General features: G+C 43.8%; 2 protein-coding genes across 6 annotated transcripts; one reads left to right on the top strand and one right to left on the bottom strand.

Annotated features, from left to right (window-relative positions):
- Positions 1–1,311: 1,311 nt before the first annotated feature.
- Positions 1,312–5,866, bottom strand: LOC121399917 (leucine-rich repeat extensin-like protein 1). The gene is made up of 2 exons (XM_041581886.1): positions 4,900–5,866; positions 1,312–2,701 (listed from the first exon to the last, which is right to left on the bottom strand). Exon 2 carries the CDS (start codon positions 2,359–2,361, stop codon positions 1,327–1,329), a length of 1,035 nt encoding a protein of 344 aa, XP_041437820.1. The 5' UTR covers positions 2,362–2,701; positions 4,900–5,866; the 3' UTR covers positions 1,312–1,326.
- A 4,866-nt stretch (positions 5,867–10,732) lies between these two features.
- On the top strand, positions 10,733–18,792 carry LOC121399916 (targeting protein for Xklp2-B-like). Of its 5 annotated transcripts, XM_041581885.1 has the most exons (9): positions 10,735–11,282; positions 12,697–12,839; positions 14,078–14,149; positions 14,307–14,397; positions 16,089–16,202; positions 16,742–16,863; positions 17,777–17,934; positions 18,015–18,143; positions 18,176–18,297. In XM_041581885.1, exons 2-9 carry the CDS (start codon positions 12,707–12,709, stop codon positions 18,239–18,241), a joined length of 885 nt encoding a protein of 294 aa, XP_041437819.1. In that variant the 5' UTR covers positions 10,735–11,282; positions 12,697–12,706; the 3' UTR covers positions 18,242–18,297. The 5 variants fall into 5 exon arrangements, with proteins under 5 accessions (XP_041437816.1, XP_041437817.1, XP_041437818.1 ...); XM_041581882.1 differs by having other exon boundaries at positions 10,733–11,282; positions 14,307–14,388; positions 18,015–18,792; XM_041581883.1 differs by having other exon boundaries at positions 10,733–11,282; positions 16,098–16,202; positions 18,015–18,792.

Here is an 18,792-nt window from a genome sequence, read left to right as displayed (position 1 = left end):
GGGGATGCTGGGAGTGGTAGTCAAACAACAGTTGGAGAGACGCTGCCTGGAAAATATCCCCTATCAGATCCACTAAATCAGATATTTAGTGTAGGTGAAGCTTTAAGGGTAACTTCGCTATATATGATTTGTTTTGTCAGTGATGGGTATAGGGGCACGGTGTTTTGCCTGTGGTATATTTCGAGGGCACTGTGTGGGTGCTAGGATTAATTTTGTTTGTTTTTTCCATCCTGGGCTTTCTTACCCATGTCAAGCTTTAGGATGGGCCTTTCACCTTAATAGATAACATGAGCTTGTCCTGTGACTTTCGTGGTACAATCATGCTTGATGCCCAGAGCTCTGGGGGTGGCACAGAAAGAAGAAAGAGGTGAACATCACCCCTTCTATTATATTGCATAGAAACCCTGAAAAGATATTGACCCTGTGTCTATCAGCCCCATCACTTAATTATTAACCAATGAAATTGCATATCATTACCCATTCTAACAAACCCCCTGCACAAATATTGACCCCGTGTATTTCAGCCCCATGATGTTCATATTAACCAATGAATTCCCAGAGCAGTACCTATTCTAAAAAAACCTGCATAGATATAAAACCATACAGATCTTTAAGACTCTATCAATACCACTGCTGAGTTATATCCCACCCTGCCCTGCACCTGCACATTTCAGCAGCCCCTCCGCAGTATTAAATCACACTATTGGTCCGTTACCTTGATCAGAATGAGGCACAGGAGCACCTTCCCTCCCTCAATATTTGCCATAGAGATTCAAGAAAAACACAGAGACATATTTATGGGGAAACCAGTTCGTGGGAACAGGATTTATTCAAATTAAAAGTCAATTGGGTTCGGGCATCCTTAACAGCTGATGATCCAGAAGAAGGCAAAAACCATAGAGTGCTTCGGCAATCTGCACTAAAGGGAAAAATTCCTTCCTGACTCCAAATGGCAATCGGTATTGCTCCCTGGATCATGGCTTTATATGTATGTTTGAGAGGGAGGGTGCATGTATGTGCATGTGGAGTGCTTATGTGAGTACTAATGTGGGTGCATGATAAGCGGGTAGGGGTGGGTGCAAGGGTAAGGGGGGTGAGAGTGAGGGCAAGGGGTGGGGGGTAAGAAGAGGGTGGGTGAAAGCAAGGGTAAGGGGTGGGGGGTGAGAAGAGGGAGTTCAAGCGAGGGTGGGGGGTGAGAAGAGGGAGTTCAAGCGAGGGTAAGGGGTGGGGTAAGAGGAGGGGGGTGAAAGTGAGGGTAAGGGGTGGGGGGGGTGAGAGGATCGGGTTAAAGCAAGGGTAAGGGGTGGGGGGTGAGAGGAGGGTGTGTTAAAGTGAGGGTAAGGGTTGGGGGTGAGAGTAGGGGGTGAAAGCAAGGGTAAGGTGAGAGGGTGAGAGGAGACGGGTTAAAGTAAGAGTAAGGGGTGGGGGTGAGAGGAGGTGGTGAAAGTGAGGGTAAGGGGAGGAGGGGGTGAGAGGAGGGTGGGTTAAAGTGAGGGTAAGGGTTGGGGGTGAGAGTAGGGGGTGTAAGCAAGGGTAAGGTGAGGGGGTGAGAGGAGACGGGTTAAAGTAAGAGTAAGGGGTGGGGGTGAGAGGAGGGGGGGAGAAAGTGAGGGTAAGGGGTGGAGGGGTGAAAGCCAGGGCAAGGGGTGGAGGGTGAGAGGAGGGGTGAAAGCGAGGGAAAGGGGGTAAAAGTAGGGGAGTGAAAGCGAGGGTAAGGGGTAGTGGGTTAGAGGAGGGGTGAAAGAGAGGGTATTTGGAGGGGGTGAGAGGGGGTGAAAGCGAGGGTAAGGGGTGGGGGTGAAAGAGAGAGTATGTGGAGGGGGTGAAAGCAAAGGGGGGGTAAGAATCGGGCGGTTGAAAGCGAGGGAAAGGGGTGGAGGGGTGAGAGGAGTAGGTGAGAGTGAGGGTAAGTGGTGGGGGACGTGAGAGGAGGGAGATGAGAGCCAGGCTAAGGGGGGGTGAGAGAGCAAGCGAAAGAGGTACAGGTTTGAGAGAAGGTGTGAGAGCGAGGGTAAGGAGTGGGGAGGTCAGGGGAGGATGGTGAAAGCAAAGGTAAGGGGTGAGTTGGTGTAAAAAGGTGGGAGCAAGGATAAGAGGTGGGGGGTAAGAGGAGGGCTGAGAGCAAGTATAAGGGGTGAGAGGAGAGTGGTGAAAGTTAGGGGTAGGTGGGTGAGAGGAGGGGTAAGAGCAAGGGTAAGCTGTGGGGTGGCAGTGAGGGAGGATGCATGGGTAAGGGGGGTTTAGAAGAAGGGCAACAATACATGCTAACAATTTTAATCCATGAAACCATGTTACAAAATCAATGTCCACTATCTCCTCTACCTCCGTGTCTTCTATCTCATCCACTACATCCACCTCCATGTCCTCCACCTCATCCACTACGTCACATCCATGTCCTCTACCTCATCCACTACATCCACCTCCATGTCCTCCACCTCATCCACTACATCCACCTCCATGTCCTCCACCTCATCCACTACGTCTACATCCATGTCCTCTACCCTGTCCACCTTATGGAGGGCCATCTCAACTCCCCACTCTCTACACTCCACTCCCTACTCCCCACTCACCTACTCTCTACACTACACTATCTACTCTCCACAAACCACTCCCCCACTCTCCTCGCCCCCTTCTCTCCCACTATTCCTACTTACCAGCACAGCCTGTACAGATGGAATATATACAAGCAAGGTTGGCTCTCCTAGAAAGAGAAAGGAAGAAGGTGGAATTACTTCTACTGTAACTTTTAGTCATTTTTTATTATTGAAGGTTTTTGATTTATTTAGCATTTTATTCAGCAGCTCAATTTGCATCTTAAGCAATCTGGTAACTAGGGTCCAAATTACCCTAGCAACCTGCCTTTATTTGAATAAGAGACTGGAATATGAATAGGAGAGGGCCTGAATAGAAGGATCAGTAATAAAAAGTAACAATAACAATAAATTAGTAACCTTACAGAGCATTGGTTTTTTAGAAGGGAGTCAGCGACCCCCATTTGAAAGCTGCAAAGAGGGGGAAGAAAAAGCCAAATAATTCTAAAACTATAAAAAATAAATATTGAAAACCAATTGAAAAGTTGCTTAGAATTCACCATTCTATGACATAATAAAAGTTACTTTAACGGTGAACCACCCCTTTTATAAAGCACCAACAGATTGATACAGGTTTAGATACAAAGTTACCAAAAACTGATACAAGATGCATATCTCTATTGATGGACAGATGTTGCTGATAATCTGTATGTCTGCACTTGGTACCTGCACATTGTAAATAAAGTCCCCTGATGACAATATTAATAACATTGTCCCCTTTAATATCCCATAAAAGTCCCCCATGATATACCCCCAACTTACTCCAATAAATTCCTGTCTGGGTCACTGAAAAATCTCTTACAAAATCTTTCTCTAAACTTGTAGCTACACTCTGTCTCTCCAACAGTCAACTGTCCCAACTGTCACTGCTGTCTGCTCCTCAGGGAGTGAAATGCTGGGGTTGCCAACAGTAACAGTCCCGCCCACTAGGAGCCCCAAATATATCAGAACAGTGTATTGAAACTTAATACATTTAGATAAGTGTGTTCAATTAATGGAATAAAGAGAATCTACAACATACTTTTGGAACTTTTATCCCCCCGCACACACACCCAAATGTAAAACTGTCTACTTTTCCCCGGCATTCATACTATCTCTGGCTCCCATTAGGGTTGCCACCTTTTCTGGAAAAAATTACGAGCCTTCCTACATATTTATCTTTTTTCCCTATTAATAACATTGAGATCGATCATCATTTTTACTGGCCAGGTGGCAACCCTAGCTCCCATCAAGCTGAAACATGAGGCTGCCAACCTCTGTATTGTGTGATATACATGCCAACTCATATCTCTATCCATGGGCAGATGTAGTCTGTATGTCTGTGCTTGGTACCTACACTTTGTAAGTATCCCCTGATAACATTAATAAAATTGTCCCCTAATATCCCATAGAAAAGCCCCCCCATGATATACCCCCAACTTACTCCAATAAATAGTTGCCTGGGTCACTGAAAAATCTCCTGCAAACTCTCTCTCTAAATCACTAGCTCCTCTGTCTCTCCAAATCTCCCAACTGTCACTGCTGTCTGATCCTCAGGGAGTGAAATGCTGGGGTTACTAATAGTAACAGTCCCGCCCACTAGGAGCCCCAAGCATATTATTGGTTAAGAACTCAGAGGGACAGTTAAAAAAAGCAGTGGATGGAAACCTAATAAATTTAGATAGCTTTGTTCAATTAATGGAATGTTAATAACTTTGTCCCCTTTAATATCCAATAGAAAAGCCCCCCATGATATACCCCTAACTTACTCCAATAAATTCCTGCCTGGGTCAGCTGAAAATTCTCTCTCTCTAAACTTGTAGCTACTCTCTGTCTCTCCAACAGTCAACTGTCCCAACTGTCACTGCTGTCTGTTACTCAGGGAGTGAAATGCTGGGGTTGCCAACAGTAACAGTCCCACTCACTAGGAGCCCCAAATATATCAGAACGCAGTTAAAAGAAGCAGTGTATTGAAACTTAATACATTTAGATAAGTGTGTTCAATTAATGGAATAAAGAGAATCTGCAACATACTTTTGGAACTTTTATCCCCCCCCCCACACACACACACAAATATGAAACTGTCTACTTCTCCCCGGCATTCATTCTATCTCTGGCTCCCACAAGCTGAAGCATGTAGCTGCCAACCTCTGTATTGTGTGTTATTCATGCCAACTCATATCTCTATCCATGGGCAGATGTTGCTGTTAGTCTGTATGTCTGTGCTTGGTACCTACACTTTGTAAATAAAGTCCCCTGATAACATTAATAACATTGTCCCCTTTAATATCTCATAGAAAAGCTCCCCCATGATATACCCCCAACTTACTCCAATAAATAGCTGCCTGGGTCACTGAAAAATCTCCTGCAAACTCTCTCTCTCTAAATCACTAGCTGCTCTGTCTCTCCAAATCTCCAAACTGTCACTGATGTCTGATCCTCAGGAAGTGAAATGCTGAGGTTGCTAATAGTAACAGTCCCGCCCACTAGGAGCCCCAAGCAGATTATTGGTTAAGAACTCAGAGGGACAGTTAAAACAAGCAGTGGATGGAAACCTATTAATTTAGATAGCTGTGTTAATGGAATATTAATAAGATTGCCCCACATGATATACCCTTAACTTACTCCAATAAATGGCTGCCTGGGTCACTGAAAAATCTCCTGAAAACTAAATCACTAGCTGATCTGTCTCTCCCAATCTCCCAACTCTCACTGCTCACAGTGAAAAGCTGGGGTTGCCAACAGTAACAGTCCCGCCCACTAGGAGCCCCAATCAGAAGCACAGTTAAAAGCATCAATGGCAGAAAACCTTTTGAAATGCATGAACTAAATACAGAGAATGGGAAATATAAAAGTGGTATAGGTATAAACTGATTGGTTTACCCAGGTTGAGGTTAGAAGTCTAGAACAGGGGGTTGCAGATCATTTTCTGGATGGAATTGAGCCTTCAACCCCAGTTCTGCAGGGCAGCAGTGCTCCTCATATACACTATATTCATTTCTGATTCATGATGTCAGGGGACAGGGTTAAGCTCACAAGCAAGATATACCCCAGCTAGATGAGCTACATACTGGTATAGAAGCAGCTATTTTCTAGGTTTGCTCATAGCCGATACTTAGACATATGCATACCTCCCAACATTTTGGAAATAAAAAGAGGGACAAAAAAGTTGGCGCATGTAACATGGCAAAATTGTGTTTGACCACGCCTGTTTTTGTGGCCACGCCCCTAATTACCATGTTCATTTTACAAAATTTGCCAGGTTACGAAAGTTTTCAATTTTTACAGTTATTATAGTTTTGCTAATGAAGGTGAATTGCCCTTTAAGCTGTGAGTCTAACTTTTCCCAAGGGACCTGTTATCTTATATTACAATTGCTTATTTGCTTATCTAGAAATTGTTACAAAAGTATCTTATCTTCTGCTGTGGTTGTTCTGGGCTCTCTGCCAAAAGCCGATTAAGGTAGAATCTTTGTTTATTTTTCTGGCTGTTCAGTGCAGAGAAAAACGGGTCTTTCCAGTACAAATGAGGGACTGCAGGTTGAGCTGTCAAAAGAGGGACTATCCCTCTAAAAATGGGACATTTTGGAGGTATGCATATGTAGGTGAGGTTTTTCTAAACCCCAGGGATTGAGTTGGCCAGCTAGGCTGGGTCCTTTTTTCCCCAGAGTAGGACCTTTTTTCCCAGAGGGGAACTGAAAGGTTAGGCTCAAGATTAGGCAGAGTTTAGGATTAGGGAGTTGCTGGGAGTAAGAACTCCTTGCCCAGGCCATCTATAACAGCTTATAGTAACAAAGCAAATATTAATATAGCAGCAATAAAATATATCATGCAGAGTCTTGTAACAGGAACAATGGGACAGGGGCCACACTGTGCCACCTAGTGACAGTTTTAGAGCTCCTAAAGGGATATTATTGCAGTAGAACTAGAACTAAGCTGATGAAGAGAATGGATGGTATCCGGTGTGGCCAAATTGGGGTTGTTCATAGTTACATGATAACTATGTATAAATATACTAGGGGGACCATACAATAAACTCTCTGATGCTTTATTCACCAGTATATCCTTCCAGCAGACACAAGGGACCCACTGAGATTAGATGAAAGGAGATTCCATCTTAACATTTGGGAAGGGTTTGTTACTGTGAGAGCTGTGAAGTTGTGGAATTCTCTCCCAGAATCAGTTGTAATGGCAGATTTATCAGATAGCTTTGAGAAAGGGTGGGATGACTTTTTAGCAAGTGAGAAAATGTAAGGTTACTGACATTAGCTCAGTACAGGTTGATCCAGGGACTGGTCCGATTGCCCCCATATGTAAAAATTCACTAAGTTTTCCCAGGAGCAGTAAACTCTACCTGCTGATTGGTTGCTATGGGTTACTGCCCTGGGCAAACGTAATGCCTTTTATTACATAACCCCATTGGAACCAAGAAGGAATTTAATTCTCTCTCGACTGGAAATAAAAATGGCTCTGGACATTTGGTTTTAACCTCCTTCTGGATCATGTAGCACTTAGGGAGCCTTCATCTGGTTCCTATTGTAACTGCGTTTAGCATTGGTGTTTTGAAATGTAACAAAAAAAATTGTGATTGGTCATTTTTATCACAGGCACTGATTAAACAGAGCTGGATTTCCAGTTCTCAGGCAAGAGTCTTTTTTAAAGGACCAGTAACATCAAATTTTTTTTTTCAAAAATTCGTTAGTACATAACGAAAAAATAACACCAACACAAATTAAAATTTAAAATAGCAAAGCCTTTATTGAGAAATAACTTACAGAAACTCCACTTCCTGTCCTCTTCAGAAACGGCGAAAAGGCGACCATCCTTCCTGCAGCGCTCGATTTGTCCTCCCTGGCTAGCTCCAATATTCTACTGACAGCGTGTGAAGTGAGGTGAAGAGAGTTGAAGCTGCGGATCAAGACCCTGTGGCACCGACACATGAAGACCTTTCTGCTGTACGAGTGCAAGAAAACCAACTGGTGCAGGCAGCCAAAGATGCAGACAGTTTCCTGGGAGCAAGCGGTTCACCCTCCACAGGCAGCGGATCGCTGAGGTGTCACCCGGCTGACTGAGAAGAGAACCTGGCAGAGCGACTTCAGGAAAAACTCAGGTTCCGGTTGAGAGACGCAGTCCTGATTCCGGATCTCTGTCCCCATGCCCTCCCGGTTGCACACAGTTGATCCCAGTATGGGACGACGAATGGGACGACAGTAGCTCCACTGCGGCCGAGGAACCAGCTGGTCCGACGTGTGGCAGTTACTCGGGCGGTTACCATGACTACGAAGGCTCCGGCAGCAGCAGATTCCGCTTATCCACCCGCTCCGACCTGCCGCCCAGCCCTTACTCCACCTCCGCCTCCATCGCCTCCTCACAAGCCCCGGGCAAAGGCTCAGCCACGGTCAGCCGCAACCTCAACCGCTTCTCGGCCTTCGTGAAGAGCGGCAGGGAGGCTTTCGTACTGGGGGAGGCGGCGGGGTTCGTGCATGACGGGGACAAGCTGTGTCTGGTGCAGGGGCCGGACGGGCCTGAGTGGCAGGAGAATCCCTACCCATTCCGCTGTAACATAGACAAGCCCACGAAGCAGACCAAGTTCAAGGGCATAAAGAGATACATCTCGTACCGACTCCTCCCCAGTCACACGGGGCTACAGGTTCACCGCCGCTACAAAAACACTTCGACTGGCTCTATACGCGTCTCCTCTACAAGTTCCCCGTCGTGTCACAGCAGAAAGGTCTTCATGTGTCGGTCCCGCAGGGTCTTGATCCGCAGCTTCAACTCTCTTCACCTCACTTCACACGCTGTCAGTAGAATATTGGAGCTAGCCAGGGAGGACAAATCGAGCGCTGCAGGAAGGATGGTCGCCTTTTCTGAAGAGGACAGGAAGTGGAGTTTCTGTAAGGTTATTTCTTAATAAAGGCTTTGCTATTTTAAATTTTAATTTGTGTTGGTGTTATTTTTTCGTTATGTACTAACGAATTTTTGAAAATTTTTTTTGATGTTACTGGTCCTTTAAGTTCTCTGCCAAACCCCTCACTCTTCTTTGTAGCTTGGGTGCCTCCCTTTCTCGGATTGCTTAGTTGATTGACAAGTCACCAAAGCTCTTTCAGCCAAAATGAAGGCGACGATTTCTGTTCCTCTAGAGGCCCCTGTTCCCATCTAACATGCTTCTCACTACATCTTTAATGCAATACAATTTGTAGTTGTTACTGTACTTCAATGAAAGCCAAGTGCAAAAATACTGCAGTACTTATCTGGGAAGCTGCAGTAGGAATAGAGATGGAGGGATCCCTAATGTGGGGGAACATCTAATGTATATGTCCATACAGCCCTTTAGCTACTTTTTAGCAACCAATAAGAAAATGGGACCATGGACCCTGGATAAAGAGAAAATCTGCATATCAGACTACTAAATGCAGGCCCCCTTTTCTCCCACTTGCAATAGTTCCCCTTTAATCTTTTCTCCTGGTTTTCATAGGGTCTATCATTCATTAGGGATATGTCTTGCCCAAAATACAAGCTGCAAGTGAGACACAGGAGAGAAGCATCCAAAGAGCAACCAGTAGTACAGAGTCCATATCTAAAAAAGCAATATGTGAAATCATTGCTGCTAATCAATGGAGGGAACCTGATACTCATTTAACGTCAGACAATAAATAGAAATAACATGTTAGCACTACAAATACACACAAATATGTGGATAGTAGGCACAAGTCATTTTACAGTACAATAGTTACCATCCCACCCACATAATCCACAACTGAAATACACTCAAGGCTAAGTACAGGGGACTGACCAGGGAAAGGAATCCCTTTTAATGTTGCAGGTTAAAAAACAGGGCCTGATTTACTAAGTAGCACTAATTCCTCCATGTAACAGAGTTGTGTCATATACTGTCAAACCAGACAGAAGGACTTGGTTTATCTGGACAATAATGTTTAGTAGTGAAAGGCTCTGGGAGTAGAATGAGGATCTTCTGGCTTAGACCAAAGATGGGAAAGTCTGGATGTATAAAAACTGTAGGCCTTGAGAAGCGGAAGATCCTGTAGGAAAGGGGCAGGCGGAGTGGGCTAAAAGAGTAAGGAATAAATAGAGTCACACATGCAGGATCTCCAGACCCTTTGTAATAAACAGCAATCCAGTCAAGCTGGGTGCTTGTCCACTGCACATTGATTTCTTTCTCTGCTGTGTATGCCAATATGGGACCCTCAATGGATCTTGGCATCTGCTGAATATCCCAGATTAGGGCCTGATGATCATCGTCATGGTAGAATGGCAACAAGGCAATTCCATGTAAAATACCCCAGAATTCATGGTAGAATGGCACAAAGGCAATTCCATGTATAATACCCCAGAATTCATGGTAGAATGGCAAAGAGGCAATTCCATGTATAATACTCCAGAATTCATGGTAGAATGGCAAAGAGGCAATTCCATGTATAATACCCCCCAGAATTCATAGTAGAATGGCAAAGAGGCAATTCCATGTATAATACCCCCAGAATTCATAGAAGAATGGCACAAAGGCAATTTCATGTATAATACCACCAGAATTCATGGTAGAATGGCACAGAGACAATTCTAAGTATAATACCCCCCAGAATTCATATTAGAATGGCACAGAGGCAATTCCATGTATAATACCCCCCAGAATTCATAGTTGAATGGCACAGAGGCAATTCCATGTATAATACCCCAGAATTCATAGTAGAATGGCACAGAGGCAATTCCATGTATAATACCCCCAGAATTCATATTAGAATGGCACAGAGGCAATCCTATGTATAATACCCCCCAGAATTAATATTAGAATGGCACAGAGGCAATTCCATGTATAATACCCCCCAGAATTCATATTGGAATGAAAAAGAGGCAATTCCATGTATAATACCCTCAGAATTCATAGTAAAATGGCACAGAGTCAATTCCATGTATAATACCCCCCAGAATTAATAGTAGAATGGCATAGTGGCAGATTCACAAATGATACCCACTGAACACTTTTTTTTATGTACAACTGCCTCAGCCAGTGTTGAACTGGCCCACCGGGATACCAGGAAAACTCCCGGGGGGTCCAGGTGTTAGTGGGCCCTCTTGTTTCTAAACATTTGGCCTATTTCATGGTCATTCCCTATTTCTTTTTGGGGGAAAATGCTTAATAATGGGACAATATTGTAAGTATATATAAAAAAGTAGGAAAATAAAGAGGTTGAGTGAGGAGAGGAGGAATAATAGTTTGGAACGGTCCACTGTCTTAGGTTTTTCGGTGAGCCCAAGGTCTAAGGCTTTCTGGTGGTCCTCTGGCATCCCAGTCCAACACTGTCTTCCCTACAGTTGCCCAAAGCACAGGGAGCATGTGCTGGGCCACTGACACTTCTAACAAAATCCAAGATCCCAACTTTTATCATGATCAGGATCAAAAGGAAAAAAAACAAAAACAATCTTTTAGGGTTGCGGAAACTTCCTTACTACATTTTCCCATCCTCCACAAGTAATTTTAATGTAATATAGCTCTATATACAATATAGCTAACGACCACAATCTTCTAATGAACCACGAGAGATGTTTATCCGGCTATCTAGTTGTTTTACATTTCCTAGCAACCTGTGTGCGTGCCCTCCAATTCGTCCAATTGCATCCAATCGGAGCGTTCGGTGACGTCAAGTGGGGCGATTGGTCTGTTTGACGGCGTTCTCTATTTAACCTGGTAACGAAGGTATGGAGTGTTTGTGTTATGCTGCGTGGGTTGGGTTTGTTTCCTCGTCCGGGATGCTGACTATAGAAGGATGTGGGGTGCAGGGGATAGTGGGTGCTGACTGGGTCCTGTAAGGATATAGGATGCAGACTGGGTTATAGAAGGACAGTGTTGAATGGGTTATCTAAGGATATGGGATGCAGCCTGGGTTCTGTAAAGATATGGGGTTCTGACTAGGATATATATAATGATATGGGGTGCTGACTGGCTTATATAAGGATAGGGGGTGCTGATTGGGACATTTAATGATATGGGTTGCTGACTGGGTTATATAAGGATAGGGGATGCAGACTGAGTACTATAAGGATATGGTGTTGTGACTAGGATATATATAAGGATAGAGGGTGCTGACTGGGTTCTGTAAGCATATGAGATGCAGACTGGGTTATATAAGTATATGGGGTACTGACTGGGTTATTTAAGGGTATGGGTTGCTGACTGGGTTATATAAGGATAGGGGATGCAGACTGGGTTCTGTTAAGATATAGGGTTCTGACTAGGAATATATACATATAAGTATGGGGTGCTGACTGGGTCCTGTAAGCATATGGGATACAGACTGGGTTATATAAGTATATGGGGTACTGACTGGGTTATTTAAGGATATGGGTTGCTGATTGGGACATTTAATGATATGGGTTGCTGACTCGGTTATCTAAGGATATGGGATGCAGCCTGGGTTCTGTAAGGATATGGGGTTCTGACTAGTATATATTTAAGGATATGGGGTGTTGACTGGGTTATATAAGGATACGGGCTGCTGACTGGGTTCTGTAAGCATATGGGATGCAGACTGGCTTATATAAGGATATGGGGTGCAGAGTGGGTTATAGAAGGATAGGGGCTGCTGACTGGGTTACATAAGGATAGTGTTGAATGGGTAATATAAGGATAGGGGGTGCTGACTTGGTTCTGTAAGAATATGGGATGCAGACTGGGTTATTTAAGGATATGTGGTGCTGACTGGGTTATTTAAGGATATGGGTTGCTGCTTGGGACATATAATGATAAAGGGTGCTGACTGGGTTATATAAGGATAGTACTGACTCGGTTATATAAGGATATGGGATGCAGACTGTGTTCCGTACGGATATGGGGTTCTGACTAGGATATATATAATGATATGGGGTGCTGACTGGGTTATATAAGCAAATGGGATGCTGACTGGAATATACAAGCATATGGGCTGCTTACTGGCATATACATAAATATGGGGTGCCGACTGGATAATACAGGGATATGGTATTCTGGGTGGGATATTTAGAGTAAACACGTACGAGGGCTATTTCAGGGATGTGCGGAGGGAATAGTAGAATTGCTGGTATAATCCCCTGTCAGTCCCAGTAATGCCCGGTTTGGCATCATCTTCTCACAGGTACAGTGCAATGGTGAGACAGTTTCCTGTAAGTGGCCCAGTTGCTATGGCAGACATGCTGGATCCCTACACCTTTGATGCCCCTTCTACATACATTAACTTTAGTTCTTTCCATGAGGATCACAATGCTGACTCCTGGTTAGGTGAGATTCCTTGGGGATCTAGAATGGGAGGGGCGTAGAGTCAAGTATTGGCTGGGAATTGGGTTGGGGGGATCTGTATATTGAATGTGATGAAGTGTTTAGCATGAGTGCTGCTGGAGGTGCAGACTATCCCCTGGGTGAGCCTTCCCCTGGCTGTTTGAGTGCACCCTTGTTTCATTCTTTGGGTTAGAACTCTCCGTGTGGCAGCCTCTCTAGTGCCTTGACTCCTCCCTCACATTTGCATAGCTCAGATTTTCTTTGCTCAGACTCCCTGAGTTGCTTAACATTTGGGCAGGCTCCCTACACCAACATACTTATATGTTGTAAGGAGGGACTCTATGCGCCCCTGTATTGTAGATCCTTTTAGCTGTTAACTCCTGTGTGTGCCATGTCCTTTGTTTCTGATTTCCAGTGCCCACGTGTGCCCTTTATTTTCTAATAGGAGCATTGCTAGGTGCATAGCTGTACCTCTCTCTCTACCTAAACACATCTAGGCCCCTCATCTCATTCTGGAGCTTCCCCTCTTCTGCCATTTTCATTTGTACATTTAGGCCCTCTTGATCTCTGTTGGTTTTCTCTAATAATCCCCACTTGCTCTACCCTACTCTCCAATCCTTATGCTCTTTCCATGTCTTCTCTTTACAGTACTGCTGCCTGCATATAGGACTTACTTGTGTAGGAAGAGCTACCAATACAAAAATAGCCCTGAACCAAGAAATTAAGTTAAAAAAAACTGACACAGCCACTGAGAAATTATCTTCATTCAATTGATGATGCCTTCCAAGGTTGTTTCCATGTCCTACAGCGTGGGAACATCTACTCTATAGTCTGCCCATTCTGATTGGTTACCAAGGATATAAGGGTCACCCCATATGTCTTTATTGTAACCTAGCTCCAAATGCATGATGTAATTGAGTGTCAGTGGCATGGGCTCCTGGGCTACTTCGCTAATAGTAGTTGTCTGACTTTTAGGTTCAAGCCCCACTTGGAGGTCAGGGCCCTTTGGACATAAGATTTGATATATAAAACATTGGTGAATTGGGAATTCGCCCATAGTTCCAGCAACATAAGTGCTCACTTCCAGACCCCACTCTCTGATCTTCTAGATATTCCTGGAAGCATAAAATCAAATGGGCATTCACCCCCTAACTGGACATCTATCCAAGTGGCTTGGTGGACTTGGCCTGAGGACCAGTTTATACCACATATGTAATCTGTTGCCAATTTTTGTTCTGCAGACAGAGTGACCAATGCACTTAATACTCCCCCAAACCAGAGGCCACGCTTTGAAACTTCTGCTGTGAATTCTGGTAAGTGACAAATAAATGTGTTTCTGCTGGGAGTGTAAGGGACCCCAATGCTGATACAGTGCAGCATGAATATATTAGCATGTTCTAAAGAAGCAGCCTTACAATTGGCAGGGGGCATTAGGCTGCTCCAGTTAAACAAGTCTGTTTCCTTTAACAGAACACAAGCGCAAGGTGTTGACAACCCTTTCAAAGGAGGCAGTCTCCAAGAGTACTATACATTTTTGTGATGTGAAATCTCCGTCAATGCGGTAAGTTGTTTTTTTGTTTTTTTTTGGGCTTGGGGACAATGCTGTGTACCTGTGTCACAGTAGTTTGCTTTATCTGTCATATTTTACAGATTCATTAGAAACACTAGACACTGGATGAATAGAATAAGCAGCAGATGTTTTTGATCTTGATTAAGATTATAAGACTACACCTGTTTAAAGGAACAGTAACATCAAAAAAGTAATACAAATATAATGCAGTGTTGCCCTGCACTGGTAACACTGCTGTGTTTGCTTCAGAACCACTACTATAGTTTATATAAATTAGGGAGGCACCAAATCCAGGATTGAGTTTGGGATTCGGCCTTTTTCAGCAGGATTCGTATTCGGCCGAATCTATCGCGAAGGATTTGGGGGTTCGGCCGAATCCAAAATAGTGGATTCGGTGCATCCCTAATACAAATAAGCTGCTGTGTAGCAATGGGGGAGTAACCTGAGAAAAGGCTCAGGTTACACAACAGATAGCAAATATACTCTGTAGAACAGGGGTCAGCAACCTTTACTATCAAAAGAGCCATTTTGCCCCCTCTTCCACTAAAGAAAAATAGTCTGGAGCCGCAAAACATAACACAGTTTATAAACTTTTAAAAGTTGTAACCTTTTTTTTAATGTTAACTGTTACAACAACAGAATACAACAAACAGAAGTGCAGTGTGTATGTGTAGGCCTACTTTGAAATAAATTAAACACTGAATAGCCCTATTAAATGCTACTGTTCTCATCTGTTTAATGTGACTTCGGTTTCTGAAGCTCCATGATGATTTTCCCTCTGTTGTCTTGCGTGTCTTGTCTTGAGTGTGTGACCGTGGTAAGGACCATGATGAATCATATTGCTGCGGCTCGGTCTTGCCTGTCACTCCAGGGACGTCTGTACAGCCCTCGCACCTGCTGGCGGCTTCCTGAGTGTGCTACCGCGGTAAGCTGACCGCTAGCTTACCGCGGTCGCACACTCAAGAAGCCGCCAGCAGGTGTGAGGGCTGTATAGATGACATGTCAAGCAAAGCCGCAGGATAAAGAGCCGCATGAGGCTCCGGAGCCTGGGGTTGCCTACCCCTGCTGTAGAACATAATGGTGTTATCTGTTATCCACTATTTAACCTGTGCCATATAGCCTTTTTTAAATCTCCACCCCAGCAGTTAGTTTATATAAACTATAGTAGTGTTTCTGAAGCAAACAGATCAGTTTTACCAGTGCAGGGCAACAGTACACGATATTTTCATTACTTTAAAACACTTAAATTTTTTGGTGTTACTTAAAGGCCTACATTTCAAACACTTAAAGTGTTCCTGCACTAAAAAGATTATACAATGAGAAGCAGTGGGTACTGGCACACAAGCACTTCTCATTTTGCTGCTCCTTCTGTTGTTTACTTCTCTTTTAAAGGACTAATTTTCCTTTAGCGTTTTCTCTGCTTTTGATTTTTTCTTTCCTCTTTCTGTCCCATGTTTTTTAACACACTCCCTCTTCATATAGGTTCTGCTATGCCATTATTTATCCATCTGTACCCTATTTTTTTTCCTTTAGATAAAGCAGCGTTTTTACATATATTTTGTTTTATGTTTTGAAACCTGTAATGTTTAAGGGGTTGTTTCCTTTCAATACAGTGAAATCCGATTTCTGCTATGCCATGTTATCTTGCTTTTCTCACCTATCCTCATTTCTCCCTCCAACAGATCAACCAGGCTCATGTCCAGGAAGCATCGGGAAAAGCTTCTCATAAAAATGAGAGAGTCAGATCTTGAGAATGAGCCACCACAGGCTGACTCCCCGCTGTGCAAACTAAAGGGGTATGTATGGCTACTGAAACTTCATCAGCCCCAGTGACTGACCACTTTCCTTCCTGCTGAAGTCTGTAGAAATGATTTGTTACCATTCTCTGCTGGGGCCCAGTAACTCAACCTGCTCAGGAAAGAATATCTGTCTCATGCATGTATGGTGCGGTGGGGGTTTAATGCTCAGCAAAGCTACAAACCACTGATATCAAGATCCATATTGCCCTTTTATGGGAAAAGGCTGCTGGGCTGTTAACTTGGATGCAAATAAAGAATCACCCTTTTGAAAGGCTCATGTGAGTCACAGCCTTGTCTATCTATATTACCCTAAATACATCCATATATCTTCTCTGATCCTATTATACCTTTGTGGAGAATATATTACAGCTGTCTCCATCCAAGTTGAGGGGAACATTAGTTCAGCACTGCTCCTGACTACATGATTATTACTGTAAAATAACCACCAAGTTGTACAGTGCTGGAGCCTAATGGATTGGTTCCCAGTAGATATGTGTCATTGCCTATTTACATATGTCATACAAGTTTCTTTTCAGGAGTAGGAATGTGCTGGTGAAGCCTAAAATTGCAGAACAGCAAGAGCTTGAGAAGATACAAGAACTTCAAAAGAATCTCAAGAAAAATGAGCATTCCATGAAAGCTGCCATAACTAGAGCAGGTGTGTACCTGTTGGTGGGAGTGACTATATTTTCCTGACTGTGCACAAAATAAGATATACCCTCATACTGTACTCAGAACATTCCTTTTGTATTTGTACATATGGTAGGCAGGAGCCATATTTTTTCTCATTTGACCAATGCTGTCTAACTGGTGTAATCCCCCTGTATTGTTCACATCTGTAACACCTCTTTTGTTCACAGTCCGGTACTGTTCACACCTGTAAAGCCCTGCACTGTTCACATCTCATTCAAACTGCTGGAGGGCCTCCAGTACTGTGAAGCACTGTATTAACTGTTCATTTTAAAGTGGTCCTGATAGGTTTCTGTCTCCTGCAGTATTCTGCCTTCCCCATGCTCCCTGTGTCGGCCATACTCTTCATGCTCTATGATCCTTGTGTGTGCCATACTCTGCCTGCCCTATGTTCCCTGTGTGTGCCATACTCTGCCTGCCCCATGCTCCCTGTGTGTGCCATACTCTGCCTGCCCTATGCTACTTGTGGGACATGAGCCTGGTAGCATTTGTTCTGGGGGTTTGTTAGCATTTGGAAGTTATTAAGGGCCCCTAAGGTATTTAATCATGTACTGTGTTATCCACAGGGGAGGAGGCATATGGATTTAAGGGTATGTCTTAAAATGACTTTAATGTTTCACATATTCGTGATGAGTGATATCCCTGCAGTGAGCACCAATCATTTGTTTTTTTGTTCTTTGATGTGCTACCACCCTGAACTTGGATATGGTCTTAAAAATTCTTGTGGTAACATGGGTGTGATTTAAAGTGGATATGGATTAAACACTGGTAAAACTTAGGGCCTCTGTACCACAGTGTTTTAGACAGTACAATATGAGGGTATAACTAATTGGCTCTGTGTCTATTGCATGGCTTCACCCCCCCCCCCTTCTGTGTCTCAGGTCAGTCTTTGAATAATGGTGACCCTCCAGTCACAAAACCAGTGGATTTTCTCTGTAAAACCAATGATCAACTTGAGCATGGTTCCAATCAACCTGAGAGAAATGACTGTAACATGGTGAAATTTGTTGCATCACTAAGGAGACACCAATCGCTATCGGTGAGTTTAGCAGTGTGGGGGTTATCATTGGATTTGTTGTGTGGGAGCACAAATGTAATTTACTTGGGCTGTACCCACAGGTTCAGATTCCTAAACGAGGATACACAATCCCAAAACCCTTCAACCTGTCACAGGGAAAAAAACGAAAGCGTGAGGAGGCTTTGGAATCCAGTGCTGAAAAGGTTATATCTTTCTCCAAAAGAACTCCCGCACCTTATTGCCTGCATGGCCACCAGAGGGAGCTCGAGGAAGAGGAGGTGCCTGTTATCAAAGCCACTCGTACGCCACATTACAGGGTCCTATTTAAACCCAAACTTTTAGAAAAGAGACAAGTGGATCATAGGCGGAGGGTGAGTTTTGAGTTTGGGAAGGCTAACCAAAGATCAGCAAAAAAAATTTCACCTACCGGAGGTGCAGGCCTTCAGAGCAGTTGGGGGAAACAATAGCATTTTTTAAAGCAAAGTCCCCTATAGAGTGCTATAGTCACCTTATTAAGAAAATGTGTGTGCCCCAATGAGGCCTTCCATACCAGGAGGTCCCTCCCAGTGAACAAGCCACAGTGCTTGATAGATTTCTTAAAAGAGAACTGAACCCTAAAACAAAATATGGCTAAAAATGCCATATTTTATATGCTGAACTTATTGAACCAGCCTAAAAGTTCAGCATCTCTATAGCAGTGATTTCAAACTTGTCACAGGAACTCCCTATCTTTGATTTTGTTAAAAGTCTTTTACACGCACATGCTCAGTGAGCTTTGAGCAGCTGTTTAGAAGCTAAACGTAGGAGTTTTCACAAATCAGAAAATAGGTAAGACTGTTAACTGATATTACGAAGCTGGTGAATAAATTATGATGCTAA

Source organism: Xenopus laevis, chromosome 2L (assembly GCF_017654675.1).
Source record: "Xenopus laevis strain J_2021 chromosome 2L, Xenopus_laevis_v10.1, whole genome shotgun sequence".
In the NCBI taxonomy this organism is placed as follows: domain Eukaryota; kingdom Metazoa; phylum Chordata; class Amphibia; order Anura; family Pipidae; genus Xenopus; species Xenopus laevis.
This window is presented reverse-complemented; position numbering and strand designations above follow the sequence as displayed.

Coding starts and splice junctions, on each gene's coding strand:
- LOC121399916 (XM_041581881.1), top strand. CDS start 12,707: ATGGTGAGACAGTTTCCTGTAAGTGGCCCAGTTGCTATGGCAGACATG. Junction 12,840..14,077: donor CAATGCTGACTCCTGGTTAG/GTGAGATTCCTT, acceptor TTTGTTCTGCAG/ACAGAGTGACCAATGCACTT. Junction 17,935..18,014: donor GGAGACACCAATCGCTATCG/GTGAGTTTAGCA, acceptor CTGTACCCACAG/GTTCAGATTCCTAAACGAGG.
- LOC121399917 (XM_041581886.1), bottom strand. CDS start 2,361: ATGGAGGTGGATGTAGTGGATGAGATAGAAGACACGGAGGTAGAGGAG.